General features: G+C 36.0%; 1 protein-coding gene across 1 annotated transcript in view; it reads right to left on the bottom strand.

Moving 5' to 3' along the window:
• Positions 1–8,136: 8,136 nt before the first annotated feature.
• LOC139742535 (xaa-Pro aminopeptidase 1-like) overlaps positions 8,137–22,733 on the bottom strand; it is a 41,687-nt gene continuing 27,090 nt past the window's right edge. The window contains exons 13-23 of the mRNA XM_071653067.1: positions 21,461–21,526; positions 20,610–20,680; positions 18,950–19,030; positions 18,025–18,096; positions 17,128–17,188; positions 16,345–16,414; positions 15,520–15,624; positions 12,749–12,820; positions 11,276–11,352; positions 10,487–10,588; positions 8,137–9,095 (exon numbers count right to left, since the gene is read on the bottom strand). Coding sequence (XP_071509168.1) covers positions 8,904–9,095; positions 10,487–10,588; positions 11,276–11,352; positions 12,749–12,820; positions 15,520–15,624; positions 16,345–16,414; positions 17,128–17,188; positions 18,025–18,096; positions 18,950–19,030; positions 20,610–20,680; positions 21,461–21,526 — 969 coding nt within the window. The 3' untranslated portion in view covers positions 8,137–8,903. The remainder of the gene's footprint in view (positions 9,096–10,486; positions 10,589–11,275; positions 11,353–12,748; positions 12,821–15,519; positions 15,625–16,344; positions 16,415–17,127; positions 17,189–18,024; positions 18,097–18,949; positions 19,031–20,609; positions 20,681–21,460; positions 21,527–22,733) is intronic.

Genomic DNA, 22,733 nt, shown 5'->3' with positions numbered 1-22,733 from the left:
ATCTTTTACTGGTCCATTCCTGAAAAAAATTTACTGGTCCAACAATTATTTTTACCGGTACTGGTCAGGGACTATCATACCAGTGCCAGCGTTGCCTACTGCTACTGGTCCAGTACTAGGGACGTCATGCCACATTTGCCCTAGCTAACTTCGCTTAGAGCTAAAGGGTAAAGATTTTACAATACTGGATATTTGAAAAACCTACAATACATCAGTGAGGGTGTACATGGTCGTCTGAAACTTGATAATCAGGCATGCCTTACACAATGGCAGAATGCTTTTTACATTAATAGATCTTGTTGGTTCAAGGGGAGGCCTAATTCAATAAAGACAAGCACACAACTTGTGTGCTTGTCTTGACTTTACTGAATTAGGCCTCCCCTTGAATCAACGAGATCTAGATCTATAAATTTAGCCTACACAAGTTTAGAATAAAACTTAATTACTAGTCTAGGCCTACCATAGACTATATATAGAACTAGTCTAGAAAGGTCTAGTTTATAATAAATAGGGTTCCTACTCTTGTGAATGTTACGGGGCACCCCTTATAAGGAGTCTCCACGCTTTTTTGCAATGCAACGCGAAAATGAAAGGACTGCGGCAATTCACTTGATTATGTCCATAAAGCTTCACAAGTTTCCTAGTTACTCACGAAATTTGAGCAAAAGTAAAGTACATGCTCAGTCGCCACGTCTGCACTCAAGCATTGCCGCGCCGCCGCGCCTGGCGACACTCACGCCAGTAATCGCTCGCATTTCAGCATTCGCATGGGTCGTTTGACATCGCATTTAAATCCATGATTTTAGATATGATGCCTCGAACCGATTTTGCTCAAATTTCGTGAGTAACTAGGAAACTTGTGAAGCTTTATGGACATAATCAAGCGAATTGCCGCAGTCCTTTCATTTTCGCGTTGCATTGCAAAAAAGCGTGGAGACTCCTTATAAGGAGTGCCCCGGGGGTTACTTATAAGGGGGACGGGGTTACTTATAAGGGGGACGGGTTACTTATAAGGAGGGGCCCCCCTTGTGAGACTGCTGGGTTTCCCGAACTGAAATGTAATGTAAAATGCATGTATTTTTAACGTATCTTGGCCGTTATCTTTGCCCGACAGCCTAAATTAAGAAAATCTATTGTTAATTGACTGTTTTCAGTAGGATCTAAATAACGATAGGCCTACCCACTAACACATGTTAGAACCTAGAATAATTTACATTCTGAACGCGACGTACGTGAGACTTACACGAAAAGTCGTATATCGGACTGGGGAGAGAGACCCACACAAATCGACAAGAGGGATATCGACGTTTTCAGTCAATTTTTAGACCAGTCTACTCATTTGTCCGCCACACCTAGCTACAATTTTTACCTCAATGAGCCTTTTTGAAGATTGGTCATCACATAAAGTAATTGCAGCTTGGAGTTTCCTTCGAATCCATTGCACACGATTTGATCAAGCAAAATCCTTGAAATTTCGCACCATTGACTGTCTGTTCCGACATATGTACACTGTGTTGTTGTCAAGTCAACCACACGCGTTGTACACCACGCTGTCAATCAATTACCGTTACCTTCAGCTGGCAGGCTAGCTACATACATTGCGTGCAGCTAGGACAGGTGGCAGCGCGACAGGTGTACTTTGTATAGTCTTTCAGCAAGACCCTTATATCTCACTGTTTCAGCGCTGTCTGTAGATTTTCGAGTCAAGCCTACCTGTGTGATTACGTGTTCCTAACGTTAGTTTGTTTATTGTTGTTTTCTTTTTCATAACACATAATGGTTGCAGAGGATGTATAATGTAGTTAAAATTCGAGGCCATATAAACTGTTGATACAGTTTTTACGCATTTATGTGAATAGATTGAATGTGAAAAAAGATAAAAGCCATTTTGATTTCTGTAAATGAGGTAATTACACAAGAACTAATAATAACCACTCACCCTGCATCCGTTACATAACAAGAAATATTTCTGAAGATATCCACATAAAAATTACCACATAATAATTTTTATTTCAATTGTTTTCTTTGTTTTTCATCAGACGGAATCTCAAATATCTCACAGTGTAAAAGTGGATGTACTATCTGTTTTTACCATGACCCTTTTCAAGAAAACTAAATACTGTAAAACGAGAAATGTTCGCGTGCATTTTAATTTCGTGAATTTCGCGAGCGCGAAGATTCACGAAATTAAAGTGCACGCGAAAGTTCTTTTCTACACTATATGCATTGAATACCAGTTCCAGTTCGCGAAAATTTCATGCCGCTAAAAAGGCTGTCGGCTCCAATTCGCGAAAAATTCATGCCGCGAATATATCATGTTTTACAGTAAGTGCATGATAATGGTACATCCACTTGTGTGTGTGTGTGTGTGTGTGTGTGTGTGTGTGTGTGTGTGTGTGTGCGTGCGTGATGTATACGTGCGTTGAGGAAGAGAATGGAGGAAGTTAATTATAAAGAAATATTAAGTAAAATTAAAAGACTTTTAGGTTGGTGGAAGCAAAGAGATCTCACCATCATGGGGAAAATTCACTTACTTAAAACTTATGCTTTATCTAAATTGATTTATGTGGCGTCATCCTCTGTTGTTCCAAAATGGTTATTTGATGAAATTCAAAAAAGTTGCTTTGATTTTGTGTGGAAGGGCAAGGATCGCGTCAAACGAGCCATTATGTATCAGGATTACAAGGATGGTGGATTGAGAATGATGAATTTTGAATTGTTTGTGAAAACTCAGAGAGTGATGTGGGTAAAAAGACTTTTGTATGGAGAACGAAATATGAGTTGGAAAGTATACTTTGATCACAGTTTTAAAGCTGTAGGAGGTAGAATTTTATTTCTTTGCAATTATGAGACTAAAAAACTTTCACTTAAGGCACCATCGTTTTATTTAGAAATGTTAGCTGCCTGGGAAGATTTATATAACTGCAGAAGTTTTGAAGAAGGGAAAATTAATCCAATTATATTTAATAATAAAGATTTTTTATTGAGAGGGAAAATGATATTTAATGCAGATTTATATGAGCGGAAGGTTTATCACTTAGAACAATTATTTGATAAACAATCCATAAGACCAATTAGTTATTTTCAAAGTTTAGGTTTACAAAGTGAAAATATTGCTTATGTATGGAGTTTTTGTGAGTCCATTTTGAAAAGTGGGAAATATGATGGAATTTTATGCAATTGGTATGAAGTAGATGTCAGTGATTTTAATATACCTTTAAAGTTTTTTGGCCAAATTACAGATTTAAAAAAGATACAATCTAGGAAGATTTATTCACATTTCGTGTCTCTTTTAAAGCAGTCTTACTGTTTAGAAATTAGAGATGGACACCAAAAATTTGTTTTCGCTGATAAAAGTATGAGAGATATTTTTATAAGGCCCAGAAGTTCAACTCTAATTGGAGACTTAAGAGAATTTCAGTATAAGTTATTACACGGGGCGATTTATACTAAGGAACAGCTCCTAAAATTTGGTTTTGTGGCTGATAATTTATGTTCCTTTTGTGGAAAAAGCTCTGAAACTTACTCGCATTTATTTTGGAACTGTGAAAAAGTCAAATCTTTATGGCATGATTTCATTGAGTACTTTCAGTTAGAAGAGTTACGTAATTTAGCTTGGCGGGATATACATATTGGTTTAGAAGGAACTTCTCACAGAATCAAACTGTACAACACTCTTATTCTTATAGTTAAACATATGTTATATAAAGCGAGGTCACAGTTAATAACACCGACATTGGTAGAATTAAAAAAGGCATTAATGCAATGTCGAAAGGAAGAGAATGATATTGCCATAAGAAGAAATAAACCGGGTTTGCATTTGCTGAAATGGGAATGTTTAACAAATTTGTAAAGGATAAGTTTATTTACGCACCCGTACTTCTCCCCTTTTGTGTGTGTTTGATTACTGAGTTCTTTTCTTTAGATATTTTTGAGTTCAGAGATAAGTATTGTGTATATAAAATATATATGCAGGTATGTGGATATGTATATTGTGTGTATGATATGTGTATGTGCATGCATGTATTGTGTGTATGCAGCATATATCCTAAGCATAATTAGCATAATTATTATGTTCTGAATGCGAGCAGAAATAACTGTGTGTTGTGGTGAGTGAATGTGTGTGCAGGGGTGTGGAAGTGTGTTTAAGTGGATGTGTGTGTGTGTGTGTGTGTGTGTGTGTGTGTGTGTTTTAAGCGGATGTGTGTGCAGAGTGGTTGTGTAAATGGGTGGGTGGATGAAAGGTGGATGAGATGAGAGGTGGATGAGAGGGAGTGTGTCTCGGGTAAGGAGGTGGATGTAGTGTAGAGGGTGGGGAGGTGGTTTAGAGATGAGAAGGACGTTTTTTTTTTTTGGGGGGGGGTTTAAAGTTTAAAGTTATGAGTAGTTGAGGGTTGGGTATGGTGGAAAGGTGGGAATGAGGGTGGTTTATGTTGTTGTTGTTGTCATCGTTCTTTTGATATAATAGAAATTTCATTTCCTGTTTTTTTAGTGTTTGGCTAAATTGCTCACAAATGCATATATGAATTCCGCTTGTTTGTTTTGTAGTTAAAAAGGAATGATCGGATAATTCATTTTATTTCCTCTCTTCTGTTTGATATCTGCCTTACAATGAATTGAATGATTATTCTTGTTTTATGGATTATGGATTATGTCTCATAACTGTAGGAATATCTATATGATTTATGACAGATGTTATGTAGAATGTGTGTAATTTTTTTTTGAATTGTTATATTCTCAAAGGAAATGGAATTAATAAAAAGATCACTGAAAAAAAAAGTAAGTGTATTCGCGCGTGCTCCAGGTACCAATGTATTAAATATAGGTCCGACATATAACATTAGATATCAGAGTTGACTTTTCAAGGTAAATAATGACATGACATTTTGATCTATGCAAAGTTTATTTGTAAATTTGAAATGCAGGTATTGATCCGTCTGACTAGTGATTATTGGTTGCTATTGGATAGGTCTATATGGAAAAGTGTATATGCTCGTTATACTTAATGGAGGCAAGAGAATATTAATCAGAGGGGTGAAGGTTGAGGCGTGAATTTTCTTTAAGTTGTCTTCCTCTACAAACGAAAATTTGTAAGATCGCAACTACTGATTTGTAATCTGTCAAACATAGGAAACAGGCAACCATTGGACTCGAACCTGGTTTGATTCCCGTGGTTCCTTTTTTCCCGACATATTTGTCAACGTTTGTCAGATTACAGATCAGCAGTTGCGATCTTACAAATTTCATTTACAGAGGGAGATTAGTTGAAGAAAAGATCATTACACTTGTTAGAAAGAAATTAAACTTTTATTACCGGTTCAAATATGGGTACATGTACTTCCAACTTTCTGACGCAGTCGAACACGAATACTTTTCATACAATCACACATGAAAAGGAGATATACACAAACAAGTTTATGTCACTAAATTTCTCATAAATTTGTTTTTGCATGATGGAATGTTTAAATCAGCAAAGTATCGTTTTGTTTATTTTTTTAAATGAAAACCAGGGCCTATATATTCACTTGTTATTGACATATTCACGGTTTATTGAGTTTTCACGGACGTAACATTTCAAAGGAAATATAACCATTCCGCTTGCTTTCTGAAAGAGATAAAGTCCAGTACATTTTAGTACATGCAAGAAAATAGAATATGCAGAATTCTCTTTATGTTTTCTTCATATCGTTGTTCTTTAGTAACATCACGAAATATACTATTTTTCTTATCCAGCGATGGAGGCATTGAACATTTAAAATGGCTCACCTTTCGAAAAGCATGCAATGTATCCAGACACCGGGGTAATAATAGTATGTATGCGCTTTGAGCACTCTATAGAGTCGAATTAGCTCAATATAAAAATCATATTTTGTTATTATTATTATTATCATTGTCATTATTATTATTATTATTATTATTATTATTATTATCATTATTATCATTGTTAATTATCATTATTATCATTGTTATTATCATTATCATCATCATCATCATTGATAAGACCAAAGAGGTTATATACCGTTAAGACTCATGAAAAATTGCCCGTTGTCATTTGGTTACGAATAGGTAAACTTCAGTGACTGACAATTAAACACACGGGAGTATACCTCTTCAGATAGTACCGATTGTACAACGTTATAAGTATCAGTATTTATTAAATTTTCACTCGACATAGTCTTAAACATAAAAAAGGCAATTTCTTTTTGGACAGACAAATCAAAATGACAATCTAAGCAAGAATCATATTGACTTAAAACATAAAGGACATCGAAAATTTGTCTCATTTTATGCAGGATCAGAACAATCTCAAAATGCCAATATCAAACAAGTTGCCATTGGTGATAGAAGAATTTGAAGGCAAAGACAAGAACGATCCCCGAACTTAATGTGATGACAATTTTACGAAAGCACCATTAATATTCGTGCGGCTCATGATGAAAAGAAAATCGATTGAGTACTATCAAATTCGAATGATATGGTGGAAATTATTGAGTAACTGAATAAACTCCAACACCCCGCGGTCATTCGCAAAAGGAAAAGTGTCTAAGTTTAATGATCAGTTTGGCACCAAACATTACATGTTTCTTATTGGTTTGATTGAAAAGGTCATGGCTTGTCATGTAAGTATTCCAACGATATACATTGTACAGAACTCTAGTCAAAGCCATGTCAATCATGATATTTACATTGTATATTGCTACAACGACATTTTGAAAAAATAAATTGTACTCATCAACTGAACTGTATAGGCTGTCTATGATTACCCACGTTCTTCGCACGTTGCATGAGTGCAGCTATTGACTAACTTGATTATAATTCCTATAGCCCGAGTTTAACCAAGTTTCGTTAGGAAATTATCAGAAAGAATAAAAAGTACTGCAACACTTTTCTTTTCTATCACCATAACAGAAAGGAATGAACATATATCATAAAATTGTCATGCATAGAGATATGGTGAAAATATTGTTTATTCACGAGAAAAAATGGACGGCAATCGCGCGACTCTTGTTCCATTTATTTTGATGACAAATAATTGAATAATGTGCATACTCTGTCCTATATTACAACTTACATGATGTGCTGACAATTATTAGAACTGCATCCTGATTTCACCTGTCAACTACACAAACGCCATAATATAATGGACATAATTATTGCTGCATTGTGAGGCATTTAGATTTAACAATTAAAACAATTTAAATGCAATTTGAAAATGTTGTAATCACAACTTGCTTTGGAATTAAACACAATGCCAAAAAACGACTGACAAAGTCGCGTATATCCATCTTAAACTTTTCATAATAATTCATACAACCACTTTCACAGACCATGTTTACGTACAATTGCCATGTCATCGAACGTTGCATTAATGTGCATTCATTGGTGAATCGATCATTTTCAAAATGAACGACACACTTGCATTGTTTTCATTTCTATAATCACTAAACAAAATAATTATCCTTTCAGAAAATATTTGAACAGATAATGCGAGATAGATTCGTATCGATTAATTGCAACATAGTGTGAATAATACAGTACAATAATAGCTACTGAGCAAAATTTAAACCCCTGAAGCATACCATCCTATTATGTACACATTGTGCTGATAGCCTAACCGTCCATGCAAGTGATCAGAGCTATTTTTAATCACGATGGTAGAGTTTTGACGGTTTTTTATTCATATGTCCTCATCTATATACTTCCATTATATTTCTGTTTTGTCAATAGAATATACTGAAATGCAAAATAATATTGTCCTTGATTTCTTCTCTCCAGTGATAATTTTGGTTGAACGTGTTACTCCGAGTCCCCTTCACAGACAGTCAAGTGTGAATAAACATAAGTTTCGTGGTGCGATGTTGTTCTAAATATCTTAAATTTGAACATGTAGTGCCTGTGACTATTAAATGCATGTCCAATGTACGGCGTTACTATAGTTGCCAAAGTTGATCTTATCTTTTAAATCAAGTAGTATCATTTCCAATAAATGTAACGCGTTCAACAATATTCTTATACACCCAGACGGCAGTTCCTGCGACACGCATATCGGAATCAAACATTATCAACTTTTCTCAAATTTGTCTTGAACTGTCTCTGGCAGGAAAACGTTTTAGTAGAGACAGATTAACCCTTCAGTGCCAGTGAGCCAGATGTGCACAAATTTCACATATGAAGCTATGGGCAGGCAATGAAATTGGCACACAGAGGGTTTATAAAGAGAGAAATACGTGTGCCTTCATATACATTGAGAAATTGCTGGACTGGAAGGCACATAGTATTACATTGGTATACAGGTATAGATTTGCAAGGAGTGTAAGTATATATAGTCAGATGTAGATAGTGAAAAGGATTTATTGCCACTTTTTCTAATATCAGATGGTCTATTTCCCAGTTCATAAAATACCACTACGGTTATAGACTCATTTCGTCTTCTATCAGTTTTATCTAATGCCCGTTTAGTTTACTCCTCACTTGGTCTAATTCCCAGTTTGGCTAATCATCATTTCGTCCAATAACCAGATGGTCTAATTACAATTTTGTCTCCTTGTTTGTTTGCTTGTTTTTCATTTTTTTTTTTCATATAATCTGCGGGTATTAGACGAAATTGGTATAGCCCATTTGGAAGTAGACCAACTGTTAATAGACTACTAGTAAGTGGCAAATGGACTAAACAGTCATAAGACAAACTGTTTGTAGACGAAACCGGATTAGACCACGTGGGTTGAGACTAAATGGCTATAAGACGAAGTGGAAGTAGACCAAGTGATAGATTCCAGTGACAAGATAGAGAAAGACAGAGGCAGACAGAGATAGATAGACAGATACACAAACGGACAGAAAAGAGACAAAATGAAGATCCGTCCAGAGACATCTATATGTGCTCTGAGTCAGTTTAGAACCCATTATTGGAAGAGAAGAGCGGAAAGAGAAGCGGCGCACAAGACGACCAGTGACGTGGCGAGGCTAGGCGGAGCCGAACCGGTCGTCGGGTTCACGTACTCGGTCTTGCTCATCACCCACGCCAGCTCGTCCTCCGTGAGCTCTGGGCCGATGAACGATCTGATCATCTCGTTGTACTCGTTGTAATACTCGATCTGGAAATGATGACGAAAACAGACGCCAAAATTAAAGAAAGAAAGAAAAGAAATTACACACACGGAAAAGGTCCTGCTATTATTCGAGTCAATTCAGTCCTTCCAATAACGAATCAAATTTATCAGCAAATTCAAGCAGAAGGGTTTTTTAAACATGTTGTTGTTGTTTTTTTTTCCGCCAGCGCTTATAGTTATTGTCTTCAGAATTAAAGAGGACGCGAAGAATATCATGGCGAATGAAACCATACTATATGTTAATACAAGAGTTCTGTTTTTTTTATTAAATATAATACGCCAATTCAACAATCGTCTTGAGAGACATGTACTAGACCCATTCACGGAGCAATTCATTGCTGAAGTATAAATCTGTTTTCCAATATTTTCTACGATATCTGTCAAAGTCATATCACATTTATTCGTATGGCCAGAAAAAAAAAAATCAGCAAGAACCCTTTCTGATGTGCTCAATGAAATCATATATCAGTCAAAGTACAAACAGAAGCCGTCATGGGGAGAACTTTTCGGGTGACAGGAATCTCGTATCCACTTAACCCTTTGTGTGCTGTGAGTGTCATTCAGCAGAGAGAGGCCCCATAGCATTGTACACACTGTCTGTACTGACTGTACACAGAAAAGGATTGAAAAGAGCACTTGAACTCTGACCTTGATTTCATACTATATAATATTCCCCTTCTGATTCACCTGTGCATACATTGACAACACTTGAATCTATTTTGAAAGAATAAAGATTGCTACGTTGGCCAAGCTCGTGGGAGCATTCTGGTTGTCAAGAAGAGCAGTGTGGTAAACCGGCCTATCACTCAGACCCGACTTCCTTCATAATGATACATAAGGCCAACGTAAAAATCTGAATACATGAAATATAGACAGATAGATAGACAAATAGGAAGATAGATATGTGGATGATATAGATAGATAGGTAGGTATGGGTACAGGTATAGATACAGATAGATAGATACATAGACAGATAGAAAGATAGATAAGTAGATGATATATATATATATATATATATATATACATATTTATTTATTTATTTATTTATATAGATAGATAGGTAGATAGACAGATGGATAGATAAACACACAAGAAGAAAGAGAAGGAATCTAACCTTTGATTAATTCGTTTTCATTTTCAACAAAAAAAATGAATGCACAAATCATATCATGTTGAAGAATCAATCTAAATATTCTAAAAGTTAATGTATAATGAATAGATGAATAATTAAATAAATATAACAAACATAAAATGGTATATAACAAATATGAATATATGCTGCAAAGCAAAGATGCACAATATTTATGATATATTTATGATCAAGTTATGATAGATCTAAATGATACTACAGTTATTGCTAAACTTCCTGGACTCACCTGTTTCTGAGTCATTAAAGAGAAGTCGATGAGGTTGGGCTCGAAGGGAACAAAGGAGATCATGTCAAAGGTCATGTACGTGTAGGCCGGCTCGAAGTGGTGCTAGAAAATAATGGAGAGGAGACAGAAAGTGACTTAAAGTCTTCAAAGATCACCAGTTCGATTGTCACCTTATTTTTTTCTGTTTTATTAATTGCTTTAACACCTGCATCTCAGGAGTTGAACAGCTTCTAACCTTTGACGCATGCAAACAGGCTACGTCTTCAGTGTTTTTGAGTAGACTTTGACATCGAAACTCTGCTTTGGCAATTATTTACTGTAATGTGAATAGACTTCGGTGCGTTCAAAACCGAACAACCCCCTCAACTGCCCCTATGCATGAATGTTGTATTTGGAGCATACTGGCACCGTTGAGCATCTCCTCTACTCCAACAGTTACATTAATTGCCTGTGGACAAAACAATCACACATGTCGAATGTGTTTATATGTTGATGTTGTTTTTATTGGTTTACCAGTGATTCTGTCCATACACGTTTATCACCTAGATGTTAATCAAAAACCACACTCTTCCCGCCATTCAGATAATAAATTGCGCTATACCATGGATATACTATAATTTTTTATTAATTTGAATAGCACACATTTATATAACATTTAATAATATACTATTGCACAATAGATTTGCCAATTAGTTGAAGCATGAATGCATGAATTGGGACACCTCTGCATGAATTTAATTGCAATCGCGCGAGACATCATATGCGATCTAGAGCTCAGTGGCGTCTTACCTGTGTCTCAGCTTCCACGGCGTACATGACATTTTCAAGTCGGATACCGAATTCTCCGTCCTCGTAGTAGCCAGGTTCTGACAGAGCAAAAAAAAGTTTTAAAAAGTTTTAAAACTTAAAAGGAAAGTAATCTGAATTCAAGTTTTGCCTTCGTTTCCCAACTGCATTATGTTTGCTCAACCCCTTGTGTGCTTTGAGCGCTGATTCGAACAGAAAAACCATAGCAATGTACACACTGTCCAAAGTTCCTGGTACAGAAAGGGTTACATATTAAATTATACTAACATTGCTCTTATTTATGTTATCGTTTTAGTCTTGCGCAACACAACCTGAACATACAGTACACTTATTCTCTAATTTATGATTACACAACTAGAAATAATTACCCTTCTAACAGAATGTCGTCACTAGTTGACTAGAGTCTTCTTTTTTGTCAATACTACAAGCGTTACACCAGCACAGACGTTAAATTTCTGTAAACAATACACACAACCGTTGTCAAACTGACCCAATTACTTATCAACGTCATCCAGCTTTGAGCGAGCCAAAATTTGCCAAGATAGTTCTAAAGTCGTCGTATATACCCGATGCGATCTTTGCTTAACAAAATACCAGTGCCGTTCCAAATAGGTAGTTTTTCACAGATTTGTTCGCGTGTACTCGTTGATATTTTTCTGTTTGAAATTTCCCTTCCATGTGAGCTTTGGATGGTGATGAAAATTTGAAGACAGGGTTACCATCTTCAACTCCTACTCATTTTTATCTGATGTTACCTTTTTGTTTCATTGGGGAAACTCTTGTCTGTTACTTCTCTGTGAGTGAAATAAAAATGAATTGATGCGCACAAAGCTAGCTGACTTACAGAAGATTTGAAAATTGGGTATTCAGATTTGCAAATGTGTAATTTGAAGACAAGGTAATTACCATTTTCAACTCCAACTCATTTTTATATGAAGTTACCTTTGTGCTTCGTTAGGAAAATCGTGTCTGTTACTGCTCTGTCAGTGAAATAAAGATAAATTCTCATTATCTGCGCACAAAGTTAGCTAACTTTGAAGATTTGAAAATTGGGAATTGAGATTTGGAAATGTGTAATTTGAAGACAGGGTAATTACCATGTTCAACTCCTACTCATTTTTTATCTGAAGTTACCTTTGTGCTTCATTAGGAAAATCGTATCTGTTACCACTCTGTCAGCGAAATAAAGATGAATTCTTACTAACTATCAACACTAGCCATGTGAGCTGACTTTGAACTTTGAAAATTGGGTATTGAAATATGGAAATTTGAATTATTTTTATCGGGTTTGATTGCCTTTTTTTTCATAGACGTAATTAGATCAAAATTGTCTAAATCGCTGAACTTTTCTCGATGAGTTGAGAGTTCAGTGAAGTATAATTAATTGGTTTATGGTGTCTGTAACGGGGCATGAAACACCCTACACACCCAGAGCGATTCTCCAAACTCACTCACCGTCGGAAAAGAACATGCCAGGATATATGGGCTTGTGGCGAGAACTGTACCCCAGGCTAATACTGGCCGGACCTTAAAAGCCGAAAGTCGGTAGAGTGTGGAACACAAGACAAAAAGCGAAGGTGTGAAAACATCATGCACATGCGCGAGCTAATCTAAAGCCATACGCATATATTAGACACCTACCGTCGGAGAAAAACATATTAAGGTGTATTGGCTCGTGCTCCGGACTGTATCCCAGATTGATGCGACCGGGACCTGTTTGGGGCGAGATAAGCATGACGTTGCGTGATGAGACCAAAACCATGTATGAAACGACAGAAATCTGATGTTACAGCAGTCGCACGCCGGTAGGTATCACTTGTTTTATATACGTATCTGTAGATCGTAGGCACTATGTGCATTATATATTTCAAATCTAATAATTTCTTAAAGTTATCTTTTCTCTTTTATAAAAAGATAAAAATATAACAAAACAAGCCACAACGAAAAAAGAAAATCCAAAAGAAGTATGACAGGTTGAATTTAGGCGAGTTTCTGCCGCATTTATATTCATATAGATATTAATATTCGAGGAAATCATGTTTTTCAGAATTCCAGACAAATGGTGTCCAGTTTTGCTCAAATCTGCTCTCATCTTTATGCACTGCGTACACAGGGTGTATTACCCTTCGGTTAAGGAAACAGTTCATTATACAAACCGGCGTGCGACCGTCAGAAAATAGCATTATGAGAATGGAAATGAAAACGTACCTTCGTTCAAGAACCAATATGAAAACAGTATAAATACAATGAGTTATTGTTTCACTTTGAGGAAACTCTCAAGATGAAATCAGAAAACGAACAAGTAGAAATCTAAAGGGATAGCACAGCTTCGGTTGAGATGGGGTTTGAGGTTTCCATCCCCATCTTTTGATGATTATTTTTTGAGATAATGAAAAAATTCTTCTGAAATGTGAAAGATCATATAATTCTAAGGGTAATTCAAAGTTTATTGATGAAAATTCGTTTTGAAATGTCTGAGATATCCAAAACAAAGCGATCCTATTATGGATGGGATCCACGTTTTATCAGGATCGCTTTGTTTTACTTTGTTTTTTGATATCTCAGCCATTCTTTAAACCGATTTTCAGCAAATAAATTTTGAATTTCTCTCAGACTTGTATGCTTTGTAACATTTAATAAAATGGTTTCTAAGTATCTCACAAAAAGTTAAAAAGCTGAATGTTCACCTCAACCAATACATGTACTATACCATCCCTTTAAATACAAAAATGATAGTGTGTTAGTTACTGGCTCGGCCAGTGTTAGAGATAGAACCACGCAATAACGTTTGTATGGAAGATATCATTCAAATTCATCTAAACGGCGGCCTCTTTACTCTAAAAAAATGAATAAATGAATAACATGGAACATAGAACTAACTGGTTTAAAGAGAGGTAATAAGAAGTAGTAAAGGTAACGTCAACCATTCTCTAGGAATGAATTGGTTGAGCTTAGTAATCTAATTTATAGCAAAGAAGACCGATGACCGAAGGAGATAGCGTCGCGTTTGCGCGCTCTTTGGAAGCAACATCAGTTAAGAGCAAGCTGATGCGCGCAGTCAACACACTGATGTTACACAAAAATATGAAAACACTTGTCTTGTTGACAATAATGAATGTGATAATTCACATTTGATCATGTGAAGGAGTGACAAGGCGACAAAATGAGATGCTATGAGAACACATAAAGAAGAAAATGGACGCATGGAATGATGAATGCATAATTGCAGCTATAGCGACTTGCAATGAGATGCCAACGCATGCAGTTGCAGTAAAAAGCGCGCGTTTGATACAACAGAGAGTGTATAATATATAGAACAAGAAATAAAATGGCCTTTGTTTGACATGTATATACAAAAGAAATCGTCTATGATATTCTTTAGTGAATGTAGTGCAGCGAACAGAAAATTTATATATATCGAAAATATTTGAATCGAATAGTGTGTATATACAGTACACAATCACTTTACGAATATATCTTTCATGAATCCATGCATAATTGATTTATTCCATTCATTCATTCCGGGTTTTTGTTTTGTTTTCATTTCCATACGATACAAATGGAAAACACAAAAGTAAAAATAATGATATATTCTTGCATCATAGTATCACATGATCAGTATTTAGGAGAACATCTTGTTTCATTGAGGACTTGATGGAAATGAAAATTGAGGGGCTGTTAAAACTTGTATAGGGCAGTCCCGTCACTTACTACACATTTTGTTACATGATATACATTTTGTTATGATAACGTTGATCATGTTATACAAAGTGCTATAAACCAACTGAAAACGCGTTTTTAAAGCCTAATGGAAGTCATGAAAAGCATCAATTCAATTACAGAATCCATGATTTTTTGTAACTATTTCTTTGTTCTCATTTCTTTTGAGAGACCCGATCCGCTTGGACGCTCGCACTACTGTACAAAATAAAATCAAACAACGAATATAGCAACAGTTTTTACTAATGATAAGAGAGTTAGGACATTTAATTTACCCAAGATATATTCAATAACAACATCCACTGTCTTACTCTTTGCTATGATAGTTGAGTGCTTCTGTTGTTCTTGAGTAAAGCCAGATACTTATGTATTTGAAGCCGCAGTACTTTCACGTCTTAATGCATAATACTACAGTAAACATGCGAGTCCTCATGTTGGCAAAACAGTCACCTTTAAATTGCCGCTGTAAAAATGTACAGCCACATTATATACGAATTTGTATTTACCTTCGTGAACATTGAGGTAGTGGCCAATACCATGTCCTGTTCCGTGTTTGTAATCGAGACCGTTCTCAAAGAGGGGTTGGCGAGCACGGATGTCGAGTTCACGACCTGGGATCGACATCGCCGACGACAAGAAAGTCTCAGGTAAATAGGTAAATCACTTGAAAACCATATTATCTTTTTTTTGTTCAAATAGTTTGCTTGCTTCTTTTTTGTTACATACAAAAGCACAAGAGCAGACATACACCCGCGTAAATAAACTAATTCGCCCCAACTTATAAAGAGGATGTTTGCATCTACTATCATCATTAGCTCTCCTACAGTGGCAACATTGCAGTGAGTTCAAAATAGGTTGTCAACTTTGATCTTCAAAATGAGGATTGACACTTGTCTCATGTTTAGATTGAGGGGGCGTAGAATGGAAGAATGTGGCATCAGGCGGTGAGCAAATCAAAAGAAATAATTAGAATTAGAGGATGGGAATTAAAGAAGCTAGCGATGCAAAGGTTTCGACCACAAGAGCAGGCTGAAATCGCTTGAAGTCAAACCTGTTTCAGAGACCAACTTTTTATTAAAACTAAAAACTCTCTTTCTTCAGTTTAGCAAAAACCTGTTAGTAACCTGTTTATAAAGACACGCTATTTTTTTGTATTTCTTCCTCAGATGGACTTTGTAAACAGGTTTCACTTTAGTACCGATAGTTACTGACTTTACCACAAACACAAACACAAACACATACGCACCAAAAATGTCAAAAACAAACAAACATGTACTACATGTACAGGAGGAAACAAATACATAATAAACACAACTTTCTGTATCACTTACCGTATACGTTGGTCCTCCAAACAGCAGTGACAAGATCAATGTGACCCATTAAAACTCGGGTGTAAGCTTCCTACAAACGAAAGAAAAGAAGGGAGGGAGAAATGGGGTGGGTCGTGATATATTCTAAGATTTGAAACGATGGAAATGAGACAGTACTATGTCTGATACTGATGAAAGGAAGAGGAAAAAGAAATCCAAATATTCATGTGGGAATATGCAGCTGCAATATTGGTAGATAAAATCGGAGAAGTTTGAAGAAAATCGGGTAATTCGTTCAAAAGTATAGCGTTTTAAGTTTCGGAACCGGAAATCGTTAATTGGATGAGAAGACTATACATATGGACAACAATTTGAAGAAAATGTGATAAAAACTTAACACATTTTTAACTGGTCTAACATAACGAAAGGGTACTTGAATCCATGCCTCTTTTAGAAAGCATGCAATGGGAATTATATTAGCCTAAACATATATGCTAACATTGTAAGTGGCAAGTTGAGCAAATCTGTAAAGTTCTCAATAAAAACGAAATGTTTGTGGAATTTCCGAGGCTCTTTTTATTTCCCGTTATTATACTCCAAATAAAGCCTTATTCATATGGAATAGATATTTCATGCCCTTCCAGCTAACTATTTATGAAGATAAGTTATGCCACAGCTACCGTTTTCACACGATTCTTCGCTTAAGGCGACTCTTCCACGTCGTGTTGGTGCCTGTATAAATCCTTGTCAATTCGTTATCCGAGTTATGTTTCTTTCCGAACAACTTTATACTGATGCGCTTACCTTCATGAAAGCCGTTGGCGTACCAAAATGGAAGGAGCGTGTGATGTCACATGTTCCCTCACTGTGTGTTAAAAGGATATGAAAAGAAAAAAAAATGTCCCAGTGCTCTGACAACAAGAATACACTCGCCAGTCTCATGTCGAAGGGCTTGTTTGTTAATTGTTGTTTTAAACTATTACATCGTACTCTAATCTTCTTTAATCAGCCGACAGTTATGGCCTGTTGTCATTAGACTGAAAGTATTGATATACTCTTCCAATCATTCCAGCTGATCTCATCTAAGAGAGTAGTTTCAGACATATGCATGACAGAATTTGCATCACAATTTTTGTTCATAAAAATACGACACTAACAAGATTTCTACATTTCAGGAGATTTAATGAATAAGCAGTTTTGATCCCAAACGAATAAAGATGACATCATCACCTAACAAATCTTCATTGACCTATACAAAGACAAAAAATCTTACAAAATCTAACTTTTCATATAAAATTGAATCACAATGAAGAAATGGATCTTTCACATCATTTTGTGTGTGTGTGTGTGTGTGTGTGTGTGTGTGTGTGTGTGTCTTTCGTGTTATAATGACAATGGACGTATAGCTACACATTTTTTTTGTAGCATCAGTACCTGAATAATCCAAGTTTGCTTTGATTCATAAAAAACAACAACAGAAGACATGCATGAGCGCACGTTCTGTTGCAACATTCAAGAAGAAGCCATTTGAACGCAAATGCTACGGCATTCCAGGTTGACTGTTAAAGATTGGAGCTACCCATGCAACAGTCCCTCAGGTTAACGGGAATCCTATTTACGGCAACTGTTCATATTAAATTCATTTCTGTGGGCTTAAAAGACTGATAGAAATGATACGAGTGAAATTCTACTCTCTCTTACTAGTACTGTCCGCCTGAATCGAGCAGGAAGATGCCCTGGTTTGTGATTGCTGTGTTGGTTTCCTCTGACGACCTGTGATTGGTGTGAAAACAGAAATGAAATTATTACCAGAGATTGTCAAACAAGATGCAACTTCAGATTACGATCACACACGCATTGCTCTTTGCTAACTGGAATCCATGAAATATGATAAACGCAATCATTTGATACTCGAGCATTTCAAAGGAATTTATAACAACATATAATTAGCAATTATAGTGGTCGACTTAACGTAGCTTCGAAGAAAGGAAAGGAGCGCATTTACAATGCACTATGATAAATTATAGTAATGCGATGAACAATTTGGGCGAGGAGAAATGGGACTAATCAAAATGAACATGTCAAAATTCCATATACTTAAATTGAACATTATGCACTGCTAAATGCATGTAAAAGCCACGTATATCAAACATAAGGCTTAGATCTTTCATGCCATTACATCAATATAGGAATACAGATAATGATGACATTTTACCATATTTCAGTGATCATATATTTCATTATTTTTTATACTTTCCTTCTCGTATATACTACCATGATAAATCAACATTATCATTATCAGATTTGGTATTCGTTCGCACTAGCGGCAGGGTCATCATAATCATCCAATTTATGGTTAGCCATCATCACCACTATGATCTTAACATCACTGTCTTAAAACTCCGTTCGGTCTTCCGTATTCTCAGATACCGTCTTGACACAGAACAATAGCGAAGCTTAGATCTGCGTAGCGAACGGCAAGACAACGCTAATTAGGAAAAAAAATGTGTTCTGCATATGCGCCAGGCAGGTGTTTCCGTCTGCGTCGTCTTAGCGTCGGCGTCGCAGATCCAAATTGTCGACTTCTGACGGAAGTATATTAGAAGCAACGGCGAAGGTGACTTACGTGTAATGGATAACCGCACCGTTGGGCCCAAAGGAGGAGATTGTTCCAAAACTGAGGCCGGCAAACGTGTCTGACACTGCCCTTTAGGTAATGAATGAATACAAAAATGGAAAGAATAAATGAATGAATGAATGAGTATATGCAATAATCAAAATATACGCACTCAAATATCTTCCAATATATAGATAGATTAAGAAGTATTCTGAGTGGTTGATGAATTAACCAAATAAGAAATACAGCATTTAGAACGCGTAAATATACCGTCTATCTTTTTTTCTCACAAGTACTATGGATATATGTTAGGCCCTACTATTGTTTGGAATATCTAATTCTGTATTAATTTGGCTTGTATTGATGAAAATTTATCCTTATTGATTTTGACTGACTTTACTTCATCCATTAAGATTTTTGGTTTAACGTAAAGGTCGGTTCGATTAGATTTCTGTATCATTTTTTCCCCTCCTGATAAACTTCAACATGGTGTGGCATGAATTTCTCATTTAAGAAATTCATTTTGTCGAGATATGAAGTGCAGAATATTGGAGAATAAATTGGATGGCTAACTATTTTCAAGTGATTGACAAAAAAAAATTCCCTACATCGACGTAAGCTCATGGCTACTGCTAGAACACTGATTAATTCAGTACTTATTCAGTTGGGCCGATGTAGGCTAATTTGTCGATCATTTGCAATAAAAACAACTCGATGCAAAAATTCAAATACTTTGAACTTTTTGAATTCAGTACATTTTAATCTGTGATGATGAGGAGGAGTTGTCATACTTTCCCCATCCTTCCTTCACCCCCAACTCTAAAACCTTAGCTTGGCCCCATTGACAATTTTGGGCATTTGATATCAATACCGCATAATGTAAGGATTTCTTCATTTTTTTTTTGTTCTTGCAAGAAATCGACAAAACTGCCCAACGGACAAACAGAGAAAATCATGAAGTCAAGGACGCCATTTTTATCTGACCTTTCTCGCAGCCAGGAGAGGCTTTGTTTTTGTTTGATGATGTCATTTCTCTATGGCCTCCTATCATTTGCCCAACTATACAGTATGCCCCCCTAAAAAAAAACAACTAAAAATTACAATCGGATTTTTGCCTCTATAACACCCAATAAGATTAAACCGTCTAAATGCTACTTAAGGGTCTTAAAATATAACGTCTCAGCTCTATTTAGCAGAAAACACCATTCGATTTGGTTAAGCGGTCACAGAGAAATGTGGATTGTTGTAAAACATGCCATGAGTCTGATTTTTCCAAGTTTAGCAGATGGATGCTCTTGGACTTCATATTAAAGTGTGAACACAATAGACAGAACTTGGAGGGAGGGGATTCCTGACATGCTCTGCAAAAGTCCTCATTTCTCTTTGACCACTGAGGCAAATTGAATGGGGTATTCTGTAAGATGAGGGCAATGAGTTATAGCTTCATACCCTGAAATTGTGTTTGGATTGATTCACTATTTTATAAGTTATCGTTGCTGAGGGTACCGTTGTATCTTTTTTTTTTGCCATACGATATTGTTAATTGAGTTTTTATCAAGTCGGTATATAAAGCTTACTCTTGCCTCGGAAATCAACCAATACGAAGCCGTCATTCTGAAAGTAAAGTAAACAGAAAAATGAATCTCATATCATCATGTATCATACTTACTGTCTGAATTCGACGGCCTTGTCCATCACGATCAGCTCACTGAGTTCGTCGATGTTGCCGTTCTCTTTATCCTAACGGAATATAAAATGGCACGTAGTCAATGACGTACCATGCCTATAATAATTGTTGCTGTATTTTCACTGTATGATACATAATACACCCGATTTCAGAGGTAAGGACGTACTAGCATTGGGTGGTGTACAAAAACTTACATAATGGCAGCAGAACGTCATTCAAGGTGTACCGGTATTTCAATCAGATTATGGAAGTGAGGATTACTTTCAGTATTAGCTTTGTAACTGTCAGGCTTAAGTATCTAGGGGTCACATCATTCAGAGAGGAAGTAGGCATCCTATACGCTTCAGGGAACATTTACATTTTTCTCACTATTGGCATGATTGGTGTGAAATTGATGATGATACATGATAAACTACATGTGATTGCAACTTATTTAATCAAGTAAATATTGATAACACTAACTGTCTTTTTTTTTGTTACAGACCACTGCATGCGTCAATATTTTAATTGAAAATATTTGCTCGTTGTTGTCGACCGGAAAATATTGTCATGATTGTTTGATTCTTTTTAACTGGTTTCAGACAGACCATCTTCATTCCTCAAAATGTCGCATTTGCAAAAGTAATTACAACTGGACAATATAATGTAATTGATATTTGATAAACATGATAAAAAAAAGGAAATCGTTCCTCACACATTGCCTTTCTTCCTGTAGTGTGGAAATACTTTTTACAGCCTTGAATAATTCCCTGAAAATCACTCGGAGCGAAATGAAACAAAGACAATTATCATCAGAACAATGAACGAATGTTTTGATGAGTGAAAACCCTTACCTCCAGACTGTCCATAGTTTTTTGTAGCCAAGTTCCAAGCTTGCACAATGCTATAGAATCATATTTCTGAAGAAATAGAGAGAAAGGAGAGAAAGAGATGAAAGGAAAATAAAGATTAATAAGAGGAAATTACCAAATACCAATGAAAAACTAGAGAAAGAATTAAATATTATCCCCAAGAAGCAGAACACAAGACAAAATAGACTATTGAAAATGCAAAATTAATTTGTACAACTGATCCTTTACAGGCTGTAAGTCAATGTAGGCTAATAAATTATCAGTGATTATAATGTATCGTGAAACCGTCTGTTCTACAGGAAGAACCATGAAGGAGCCTACTCATTTATGAAATAGATAGATGGATAGATAGATAGATAAATTGATAGATAGACAGACAGATAGATAGATAGATAGATAGAGAGAGAGAGCTTTCCAGCAATGCTCGCCAAAGCTTGCATTAGGAGTGACGTTCCACTTCATTGTAGGATTGTACACATATCACATGCCGGACGGATAGAATAATGACCAGTGATGACGAAAGAATAATTGTTAACAAAAATCATCGATTTCACCTACACTGGGTTAAACGTCCTCTTGATGGCATCAGGCTGTTAGTGATAGCAGCTGTACAATCTGGTTCCAAGGTGTATTTGTGTGTTACAAATGATGCTCATTCCAGAGAGCGTTAGCAAGAATTATCCACCTTTTAGTAACTATAATGGAACAATCTGAAACGAGTATGTTTTGGACTGTTCCAAAGTTAAAGAGGGTGGATAATTCTTATTAATGTTTTGATTTATTGTTTTAATGGTTACATGGATTCTTTTCATTTTTGATGGTACAACTTAACTATCCATGCATTGTGCTGTACAGAAATGGCCTTTCATGAAAAATTAAGTAGGCCTACTCAATGAAATTGAATTGCAGCCGAGCGCAGACGATTTTTACCCTAAAAATAAACAGGTAATGAGACAACTCGTTCAAAGATAGTTTCGGCTGAAAATCAACTTCCTGCAGTATTCGACACTTTGCGGGCCAATCCGGTACGGTGGATTTGACAAGGCTTTTGTAGATTACGGCAAGCCAACTGAATAGACAAATATATGTATTTTGAGCAATCATATCTCTAAGCGGTTGTTAGTTCTTGTCATTGGTAAATTAACTTAGCCCCGCCGGGCATGTGAGGCAAAATGAAAGACTGGTCACTTGATTGCTCACAGCCAATTATTTGATTAGGATCCATGTCACCGTTTTATAATTCAAACTATACTGT

This window comes from Diadema antillarum, unplaced genomic scaffold (assembly GCF_040938485.1).
Source record: "Diadema antillarum isolate AM-2024a unplaced genomic scaffold, OU_Dant_1.0 seq00001004_RagTag, whole genome shotgun sequence".
Taxonomy (NCBI): domain Eukaryota; kingdom Metazoa; phylum Echinodermata; class Echinoidea; order Diadematoida; family Diadematidae; genus Diadema; species Diadema antillarum.
This window is presented reverse-complemented; position numbering and strand designations above follow the sequence as displayed.